The sequence below is a fragment of the Egretta garzetta genome, unplaced genomic scaffold, assembly GCF_000687185.1.
Source record: "Egretta garzetta isolate BGI_Z169 unplaced genomic scaffold, ASM68718v1 scaffold476, whole genome shotgun sequence".
Classification (NCBI taxonomy): Eukaryota; Metazoa; Chordata; class Aves; order Pelecaniformes; family Ardeidae; genus Egretta; species Egretta garzetta.
Genome location: NW_009259979.1, coordinates 25,926 through 36,649, shown reverse-complemented (window position 1 = coordinate 36,649; position 10,724 = coordinate 25,926). Strand labels below are relative to the sequence as shown.

At 54.1% G+C, this 10,724-nt stretch overlaps 1 protein-coding gene across 1 annotated transcript; it reads right to left on the bottom strand.

Moving 5' to 3' along the window:
* Positions 1–475: 475 nt before the first annotated feature.
* LOC104127747 (AN1-type zinc finger protein 5-like) lies at positions 476–10,718 on the bottom strand. The gene is made up of 6 exons (XM_009640445.2): positions 10,274–10,718; positions 8,968–9,141; positions 7,412–7,505; positions 6,581–6,699; positions 4,795–4,905; positions 476–2,962 (listed from the first exon to the last, which is right to left on the bottom strand). Exons 2-6 carry the CDS (start codon positions 9,116–9,118, stop codon positions 2,814–2,816), a joined length of 624 nt encoding a protein of 207 aa, XP_009638740.1. The 5' UTR covers positions 9,119–9,141; positions 10,274–10,718; the 3' UTR covers positions 476–2,813.
* Positions 10,719–10,724: the final 6 nt, after the last annotated feature.

The window sequence follows — 10,724 nt, the reverse complement described above, 5'->3', positions numbered from 1 at the left end:
TGGGGGGATTTAACAGCCGGGCAGAGGCGGTGCTGAGGGCCAGGGTTTGGGGGTGGGATGGCAGGGGTAGGGGAGCGGTTGGGCTGGGGGATCTTCAACACACACCCCCGCTCTTTGTCACCGTGCTTTCCAGCTCCAGCTCTGCAAATGTGGGTAGAAGAGAAAGCAGCTCCCCCACCAAAGGAGAATCTGGTCCTCCAGGGCTTAGGGGTGCTGGACACAGCCCCAGGACACAGCCCAAGTACCAAGGTGGTGGGAAGAGAAATGGAAAATCTGACTCTCTGCACACACTGGGCACGACTAATTATTATCCATGGAGAAACTGAGGCACGGAGCCCCACAGCCGCCCCAGAAGAGGCAAAAGATAAGCCAGTACTGGTGTGCAACGCATCCGTGCCCGTAACAAACCATCCACAGCATCCAAGCAAACTAGATTGTATTAATATTTACACTCACGAAGAGGAAGGAAATAAAAGGGAAAAAGGTAGGTGGTGGAGAAGCAGGCAGCTGCCCTTTTGCCATGTGGGCTTTCCCGTTGCATCCATGGGAGCTGCTTCCCCTCCGCAGGGGCTCACGACCTTCGTGCGAACGCAAAGCAAGGGGTGGTTGCAATTCCTCATGGCTTTCCCCCTCAGAACGACGGCTCATTCTCAGCCAAAACCTCAATGGTTTTATGTCCCGGTTGCATCCCGGCACTAAAACGTGCCGCCAACATCACCCAGAAGTAAAAACCCAAGGAAAAGGTTGGCAAGAGCCAGGCTCCCCTCCGCTCCGGTGGGAGATCTGCATCATTTTTGGAGGTCTGAATCCTTCCGGCAACACCGTACAATGGTAGCTGCTGCAGGGCGCACACCGCTTGGGCTGAAATCAGGAAAAAAACGACCAAAACCTTTGGAACGATCTCCCCGCAATCACCGGGGCAGAATTTCCATGAACGGGGGAAGGAAGCCGACGCTTGGAAGGAGCTGCCATGGTTTTCCCCGCCTGCCAGTTTGGCCCCTACGGCTCCGCTCTCTGACGCCCTTGTAGGAGTCGATGCCGAGGGAAGCGCTTCCAAAGCGTGGGATGGCCAGAAGTGGGGCAGAGGCTGCTGCTTTTCCCCCGGGACCCGTCCGGGTTTCTCTGTTTGTGAGACCGCCAGGAGCCCGGTGGCTGCAGCCCTGCTCCCGGCGTTCCCAGGGAGGAGAGGCCCCCCCGGGGGCTCTGCGGCGGGCGCAGGCCCTGCGTGGTGCGGAGGTGGCTTTCAGAATGCCCCGGGAGCTTCCGCCTGCCTTTTGCTGCGTACCCGAGCCCCGCGTTTCCCTTCCTAGCAGCCCCAGAGCCCTCCACATGTTTTTTCTGGAGTGCTACCAAGCCTGGCCTTTGGCTTTCCTTGCACCCCAGAGCCTTCCACATGCCTGCGTGGCCATATGCGTGCCCCAGAGCCCTCCAGGTGCCTTTTGGGGAGCTCGAGTCTTCTGAGCATGTCAAGTGTACCCCAAGGCTCTCCTTTTGCCTTCCCTTGCACCCCGGAGCCCTCCCTGAGTCTTCCAGCACCCCTGAGAACTCTGCAAGGCTTTGAGCAGGCCCAGAGCCCTCCAAGCGTCTCTCCCCAGGGCTCTCCATGGGCTTTTGCCTGCACTTCTGGGCACCACAAGACCCTCCTCGCGACTTTTCATGTGCCCTGCAGCCCTTCCCGTGCCTTTCCTTGTGCCCCAGATCCCTCTGTCCAGCTTTTGGAGCATCCCCTGGGGATCTGTCCCTGTCTTGGCCCACGGGGAGGAGCAGCAGAGGGAGGCTCGGGTGGGCTTCCCAAGCCAACGTGCTCATAGGGGAAAAAGGCCGAGGATCCACGAGGCCCAAGGGGGAGGAAGGGTCCCCGCTGTCCGCCTCCATGCAGGGACAGGAAAAGAAAGGGAGGTTTGGAGATCTGAGCTTTGTGCACAACCCTGATGAGAAAGAATCGTGTAAGGCAGAAGGCAGGGAGCGGAGAGAAGAGGCGCAGGCGCCGCTGCGTTACAACAAACCTCGCTTGGGAAGCGGCCAGCAATTATTCACGGGGCATTGAAGCACGGGGGGCTGGTACAAGGGTGCCCCGCAGCCCAGCCACGTCCCAGGATGCAGCAAGCCCGGTAGGCTAGCTCCCTCCCCACGGCGAGAGGCGCGAGGCAGCGAGCGGTACTTCCCTAAAGGTCCTGACCTGCAGCTAGAGCGTGTCTAACATCGCTTCAAGCCACAAAATAACTTTACTGTGCTGCTCAACCATCCCGGTGCTTCAACAACAGCGTCTCAAAGGGAGGGGCAAGGTATTTGGGGCATTAAAACTACAGAATCCTCTTTTCGGCATCCGAGACCAAACACCTGCCTTACTGCTGGGATTCCCCAGCTCCCGGTTTTACACCCGCCACAGAGACGGCGGGGCAGAGGGAACGAAGTCCAGCGGCAGCTCACGGGCTCCAGCCGCGAGTGCCGGGTGGTTGGCAGGACTCAGAGCTGCCGGCTGAAGGGAAAGGCTGCCCGGACCACGCAAACCGCCCTGGCGGAAGACAAGTCTGAAGGTCTCAGCACCGGAGCAGTGGGGCAGGATGGTCCCTTTTCCCTTGGGAAGCTGGTGGAGAACGGATCAGCTGAGCTGTGGCACGGGCAGGAAGGGAGAGAAGGAACGCCAGTTTTCTGTCAAAGAGGTGCGAAGAGTCTCCGTGTCTGAGTGTTGGTTCGTGTGTGCTGCTGGAGTCCCCATCGCACCCCGGATGGGGCTGGGAGGAAGAGGAAGGCTGGGAGGAAGGGGAGGAGCACCAGGCCACCTGGCTGCAGTTGGAGCTGCTCAGCCCCCTTCACAACTTCTGGATCTTCTCAGCGATAACGATGGGGTTCTCCTTACGGATCTTCTCGGCGGCTTCTGCCTTGTAGTCGTAGGGGCAGGCGTGCATGTCGGAGTACCGGTGAATGGCACAGAACAGGTTCCCGCAGCGGCAGTCAAAGCCTGATGGGAGGAAGAACAGAGAGACAAAGCCGTGTTAGTCCCCGTCCAGCTGGACAGGAAGGCAGCACGGCCCCCGCTCTTTCCTGCCAGGCCAGGAAACTCCACTAATGCAGAAAGAGGGTCAGATGAGGGAGGGGGGCTGCTGTCCCCAGCAGGCAAAAGGGAGTCTCGGTGTGGGGGAAGACCACAGGTCGCTCTTCGATTTCCTCTGGCTGAGCCGCTCCTGTGAGCGCAGGCGCGCTCTGGGCAGCCCCAGCTGTCACGGCGGTGGGAAACGCTCCCAGAGCAGCTGCTCTCCGCATTCCCCAGGGACAAGGGACATGCTGGGGACTGCAGAGTACCAGATTGCTAATCCAGACCAGGATCCCCAGGCTGCAAGGAGGCAGCCTGAGCTGGAACCGAGCCCTCCGAGCCAGCTTGGCTCCCCAGGCGTCACACAGCAGCAGCTGGACTGACCGGCAAAGCAGCAAAACCTTCACCTCGTTAGATCACTTTCGAGCTATTTAGGCTTCAAAATTCATAATTTAGTCACTTCCCTTGGAGATAATGCCGTTTGAAGTGCTACGGTTATCATGGCACACTGGGAAACTGAGGCACAGAGTGGGAAGGAGGTTTGCTGCAGGAGAGCAGATCAGCTCCCTGTCACACTGGCAGTGACTCACGCTCTTTCCTTTCAGGTCTTCCCAACTACAGGCTGTAAAGACCACAAAGACCTTGCTACAAGGTGCCAGTGTACTCCTGTTTGAGAAAACTCCTTTTGTCCTAAACACCCTGAATTCATAGGATTTTTCTTCAAGTTGATTCCTAAAGGAGAGGAAACTTCTCACAGTTTGAAGGGAACATTCATCCAGGAAAACAATCCTCCCTGCAGATTTGAAGGCTGGACACAGAGCACCCTGCCCAGTCCTAGGCTTGTAAACCCATGTTTATTCTATGACAGCGCTTTCAAACATCCAGGCAAGCTCAGGTTCCACAGTGTCAGATGCTGGGCAAACCTCCCAGGCCAGACCATGCCAAAGCAGCTTCCGCCCGATGAAAACAGAAGCGCGTGTGCAGTCCCTGGCTGCTGAACGCACCGAGGAGGCTAAAGGGGCGAGCGCTCCGCTAGAACAGCGTGCCCGGCACGGCTCTAGAGTTAACTTTTTCCAAGGAAACGCTAAATGCCAGAGTCAATTTAGGGGAATGATGCTTTCATTAACAAACCACAGCCAAGTTTATTACTTCATGAATTGCCTTCCCGGGGCAGTTTTCCCATTGATACCAGTTACCTGACACCATCTCAGAACTTCCCTCTCTTCAGCTTTACAGGCTGAACACCAAGAGCCACCCTGCTCTCAGGAAGTCAAGCAGTGCTAACGAATGGGATGAGTCCTGGAGCGTGATTTTAAATTTGGGTCTAATTCAGTTCACGTCACTGTTATAAAAGCTTTATCCCTGACTTGAATAAGAGCGGAATTAGATCCACAGCAAGCACTGCCTTTGCTTCTGCAAGCAGCTTTTGCCAAGTGGCAGAAATAACCCGAGACGCACGGCTCCATCCCGTTCCACAATCCTGCATCCCAGGGCTGGCAGGGACCCTGACAGCGAGCGGCAGGTTCCCCAGGCTACTGCCTGGGACAGCGCTGTTCGGGGGTCGGAGCTCCCCTCCTGCTGCCCCTGCAGCACCATGTCTTGCAGATGTAAAGTACTTTTTAGAGGGGTACCTCCAACCACTGACCCACGCCGACCCTCTAAACCCAGGCAGCATCACGGCGCAAGGAGATCTGTTCGCAGGGCTATAAAACCAGTCTAGTTAGGCCACAGGCAAGTTATCCCCACAGCCAGGGTCTTACCAGTCAGCCCTATCTTCTTCCGGCAAGTGAAGCAGCGATTCTTCTTCTGTTTCGGTTTTTCTGAAGCTGTCTTTCCCTCAGCTGTGTTCTGGGATATTTCAAGCAGGGTACCTGAAACAGAGACAAGAGTTTTGCTACCCTTCTCGATAAACCAAGCAAGACATTCATTTTATTACAGGAGCTGCTTGAGGCCCTACCGACTCTGGGTGTGTGCCAAACCGCTCTGTGCGCACGCCACCCTGGCCGACATACCCCAAACTGTGAGATCTGCCTTGTTCCACAGAGATCTACACCTCACGCAGCCTCATGTTTTCTCTCTATTTCAAATTCCTTAAGTTCAAGGCTCAGGAACACCAAGGATATATTATGGTTTAGCGAAGGCATACATAAGGTAACGTGATGCCCTTTAGCTCCTGCTGAGAAAAGGTAAAACCAAGCAGAATTACCTGGTCCTTGCCATAGGTTAAGCACGCATCTGGATAGTCACTACAGCTTAGCTGATGTACAGTAACTCAACTGCACAGCTGAGCCTACAGTTAATCTTTGCAGAGGGGAAAAAAAAAAAGTTAACCCCTTGTAAGTACTCCTAATTATTTTTGCTGTTACATAAGTGTTCCTCGTATGTAGGTCTCAGAATGCTTTACACAGATACTCATCGCTGTCTCTAATCTACCAAAAGGAAAACTGAGCTCTGAAAGCCAGATTGTTAAAGGTCACTGATGCTTAGCAGGATTTCCTACAGTACCTAAGCAGGTTAGAGAAGTCAACAGGAGGGAGGAGCTCCAACCACTAGGAGATACACACCTGCAGCGCACGCCGCTCTGAAAATCAGGCTAAGGAGACACACAGTCAGAGGCAGAGATAGCTTTGTGGATCTGACCCTAAGCAACTTTCTAAAAACCCCACCATTGGAAGGAAGGGGCAGGCTCTTCCAAGCCTCTCTTTCACCAAATAGTCTCTCGCCTACCTGTTGTAAATCGCCTCCCGGGCTTGCACAGCAGGGATTACCAAATCCAAAATGCACACTCATGTGCAGTGACTACAGCCTGTTCTTTCAGCAACCAACAACTCTTGGGGCTTTTTTTAGCTTTGAATGCAAGCAAACTGTCAGCTGAACTCAAGGAGGGTGTCTCCAACGCAGTGTCACTCGGTTACGGCTCGGCTGCAACACAACGGCTCACCCTGTTACTCAGACTGTGAACGTGCCCTGCTGGACAACACCCGTGCTCTTCTACCACTTCAAGGTGCCCACTTCACAAACAAAGTGACAGCGTCACCGCTCCCCTCTGAGGGGCAGGAACGCCTCCCATCACACAGGGTGGCAACCACCAGGCCTGCAGCTGCCCCTGGGCACGGCCGCAAGCGTGTCTCCTCTCTCCCAAGGCCACACCGGGATCCGTCTCCTTTCCTCCCTCGTGAGATGGCAGGGAACTGCAGCCAACAACAGCCGTGCAGCAGGCAGTGGGACGCTCCGGGCTTTCTGCCATTCCCTAGGCTAGGCGTCATGGAAGATTATCCTCCTGCCAGCCAGTCGAGGGCTGGCAGCTACTCAGCCCTCAGCCCACAAAGCAATCTCTATCGGCCTGCCCTCAGGCACAGCATTTTCTCTCCTCCCCGTTTCAGAAAGAGATAAGCTGTTTTGTCCTTAGCTCTCTTGCTAGGTGTGCCTTTCCCACCGGGAGGTAACAACCATCCCCTGGAGTTAGTGGCCAGTGTTGTACTTGCTGCCCAAACCAATTCCCGAGACTGGTGTCATTCAGACTCATGCAAAAGCCACACCATCTACCTGATGAGGAAGATGCTGATGAGGCTTCTTCTGTCTTGATGAATTCTTCTGTCTCACTGCTGTTTTCTTCTCGGGATATGCTCATGGCCGTCATCTGATGGGTCACAGGAGTCGGAGCACTGGAGGCATTTGCAACAAACAAACCATAGAGCAAACGCAATTATTTGCTTTCGATGAATGGTTATGGGGAGAGATCTTCAGCCTCTAAAGTTACTTTCATTATGCTCAGAGGTAGCTCAGGAGTACAGCAGGCCAATTCCCCTTGAGATTAGGGATCAGAATTCTTTACAGACACAAATGGACTTAATCTGTGATGATCTCAGTTTCCTTTTCCACCCAATTATATCTCAAAGCCAAGGCAACAGCCCATCCAAACAAGTCCAGGGACAGGGAAACAGAGTTGGGACTGTACTGCAATGGCAGAGCTCAACACAGTGCTATCGTCCTTCCTATCAAACGCGACCCAGGTCCCTAATCCTGCAGGCGCAGCTTCCAGACCGGATCATCACCAGGGGCTTTCACTTAGGACTGAGTTGAAACAGAATAGTTTAACACAGCCAGTGACAGACAAGGTGCACGGGCTCTCACAGAACCAGGATGCCACTTAAGTTTACTACAGGTTTTAATTTATTACCAACCCTCTGGTACCTGACTCATCATCATCAGGGATATCTCAGTCTTCCAGATAAACCAGGGTCACAACAAAGAGTGAGCCAGCCCGCTTCACAGATCCCCTTGGCCGCACGAAGGATGAAAGCCTACCCTTTGCATCCCAGGGCTGGTTGTTAGCGTGGCTGTAGATCCCCCCTGCCCCATAGAATATGCCCCTACCTGGCTTTCACATCCTCAGGCGTGGAGTCTCCCTCCGCACACTGCCCTGCAATTGAATCTGAAGCCATGGGGCTGCTGTTGGGACCACTGGGCGCTACGAGAGAAGATCACAGTCTTGGTAAACTCTTAAAAACATCAGCAAATTCCTCGGGTGCTTGACAGCCAAGGAGAAAGCAGGGTGAGCACTTTCAGCAGGCTTTAACCTCCTGCTCCCTACCAGGAGCTGGGAGGGTGCACCCCAGTTGGGATCACTCCCAGAACCCCTATTCTTATACTCCCCCCTCCAAATTTGTGCATAGGACAGCACATCAGCGCCAGGCAGACCTCACTGTGACCCAGTGCAGCTATCCATATGTTAGTGGATCAGGAATGACTCCTTGTATCAGGATCATAACTTCCTTCTGAAATTAGCTGCTCGTCTTCCCAAGGACTGCCGGCCTCATTTACGGAGATCCGCTCAGCTCCTCGGGATCTGCGAACTCCCTCTTGAGGGACGACAGTTTATTCGCAGGAGTTACGTGCTGCGTGCCTTCCATTACTGCATGGTTTTTTCATGCCTGGTAAAATCTGACTTCAGTCACCCATGACACCTCCGTCACTCTTTGATTCCCCTTCTTTTCCTCAACACTGCTGAGTAAACCCCACATCAGCACAAATATTCTCCTATCAGCATAGGTGAAAGCGCTGCAGTTACCAACATACCTGGAGCCCAGCGTTACCTTGCAACTTCTCCAAGCTCTAAGAACCAGATCCTCATCTGCTGAAAGGAACCGGCTTCGACAGAAACACGTTGGTTTATGTCAGCCAAGGATCTAAGTCAGGGGCTTTAGAAAAACCCTTTGTCAGGAAGAGCCGTGCTCCCAATATATATTTTGGGCGGGTAATTCAAGGAAAGCCATTATTACACCCAGGAACAAAACTGTGGAAGATTGCAGAAGGCATTTCTCAGCGGTATTGCAAAGCCTGTACGCGGGGCATCTGCACAAACTCTCAGCAGCAGAAAACCCAGCTAATGATGGAAAGAGCACCCCTTGGCGCACCCAGCTGCCTCCCAGCTCGGAGACCTGTCAGCTCTGTTTAGCTCCAAGACACAAACCTTTTCTTTCATTGCTTCTGATTGTCAACCCTATTAAGATAAGAAAATTAGGCAAACCCAAAAGGCCAAATTCTTCCCAAATAAAAAAATCGTTTCGAGGATCTATCGTTATTCCCAGCAGTCAACACGTGACTCAGGGAGCAGGCAACAGCTAAAAATCTGGGCCACTGTTGGTGCAAGTGAAGTTTTACAGTTTACTGGAAGGTGCTGACTGGGCTGGGGCTTCACAAACAGCTGGAACTGGGAAAAAAAACAATTTATGCCCTTACAGGGAACAGAAGTGCTCAAGGTCTTCGATTTAGAGGCTTGGGTCTACACAAAAAGGGACAGACATGAGTTTTCCAGCAGGGAACGACTCTGCTGGTGGCCAGTACCAGTACCGTGCTCTATCCCAGTTGCTTAACACAGTTTGCACCCAGGCCCCCATTTAAGATAAATTTCTCAGACAAAAATCCTCTACCTGGGGGGTTTATCCGGTCACTGCTCTGCTGTCTCTGTAGAAACTCCTTATAGCAAACGGAGCACATCCCGTTAGTCCGGGGGCTGCCATAAAACCCACAGCCTGTGGTACACAACAGAGGCACCTGCGTTTGGTTCGTCTCCTGAGCCATCCTCTCTCCTCCGAGGCGCCAAGCTACAAACAGGAATAAAAACGAGACGGCTGTTAGGGCCGGAGCGCTCGCTCATTGTACGCTGCAGCTGATCGGGAAGGAGCACAAAGGATCCCGAGAGAGTCCCGTTCCCACACGTGCACAACGCGATCCGAGCCCCTTGAGCAAGGGGAACCCAGGGCTCGTAAGCAGCCACGGGATCCGGGTCCTGGGGCCTCCAGCCACCCTGAGCTCAGCTGCCTGGAGCCAGGCTGAAAAGCTGACAGGAGCCGGCTCCCGGCACTCCCTCCTCACACCACGAGGCTCCCTAAACTCTCAGGGAGAGACACGTACGTAAGACCCGAAGGATCCGCTCCCCAAGGGTACCAAGAAGTGCCATCGCAGCGCGACTGACTCCTGCAAACACCGGAACAAAGAACGCCACTCAAAGGGCCAGCATCCAGCCTAATTAGTTACATTTTGCGCTTAGCGGCGTCTGTTTTCATTTCAGGCCTGTTTTATTTCTTTAGTTCTCAGGAAGATGATGCAAGCAGTGCAAAAAGAACCCATCGACTCGCAGTTTTGACACACGTATTTCCTGACATATGCTGGCGGACAAGGGGAACATGAGCATAGTCAGGCTGGAAATAAGAACAAGGTTTCTTTCCAGCAGTAAAATATGATTCTGGAACACCTTCCCGGGGGCAACAGCAGACACAGTAAAACCTACTTTTAAAATTAATCTTAATAATTTCTCTCTGGATCCCACGCAGTTGCCTCCAGACCCAGGAACTGGCCCCTTCCAGCCACACCTGGTGTAGCATTTACAGGGCCAAACTGCGCTGCACCCCTTGAAACCGGAACCATAAGCAGTAACTCCCAGCAACAACAAACACCAATTCAGATGCGTGCGAACAACGTGGCCACAGCCGGTCCAGTTTCAGCGGAGGCCAAGGGGAGAGGACGCTTGTGGGACCACGGCGGCACAGGTGGCTCCAGCTCAGGCGCAAAGACACGGCTTTGCTATCGGGAGCCCCCAGCAGCGAACCCCTTCTCCCAGCACGGCAGATGCACAAAGCACCCGCCGCTTCACAGCTAACTCTGCCGCTTTCTTTCACGCTCCTACAAAACTTGCTCCGCCGAGTGAATAAAACAACAAGAACATGAAATAATTACCCTCCCAGGAGCGCTCCCGTGGGATGGAAGTGGATCAGCTCAGGTTTATTCCTCCTTGTCCTCAGCTGGGTGATGCGAATCTCTGCGCTGGACTCGGGGCTCCCCTTCCAGAGCTCAGACCAGCGTTCCCATTACCAGACCAGGAGTCCTTCCCAGCCCAAACCAACCTCTCCTTCGGCACCAGCAGCCAAGGCAGCCTCCTCCGCACCAGACCTGGCAGGCTGAATCCCCACGGAGGTAACTGGATGGTCACCACTGCCACGCACGGAGAAATTGTCAGGAGTTGCTTCTGATTTTGAGTGTCCCTGGAGAGAGGAGAAGACGACAATTGCTCGCCACTTTGGACAGAGTTCAGCTCTCCCTCAGCCAGCAGCCCAGGGGCGACCTGCAGCGGGAGCCGAGCGGCACACGGCTTTACCGCAAAGCCAGCTGAAATGAAGAACCGCGGGGG

Coding starts and splice junctions, on each gene's coding strand:
- LOC104127747 (XM_009640445.2), bottom strand. CDS start 9,118: ATGGCTCAGGAGACGAACCAAACGCAGGTGCCTCTGTTGTGTACCACA. Junction 6,700..7,411: donor CCTGAGGATGTGAAAGCCAG/GTAGGGGCATAT, acceptor AAATGCCTCCAG/TGCTCCGACTCCTGTGACCC. Junction 2,963..4,794: donor GAAGAAGATAGGGCTGACTG/GTAAGACCCTGG, acceptor TCCTCCCATCAG/GCTTTGACTGCCGCTGCGGG.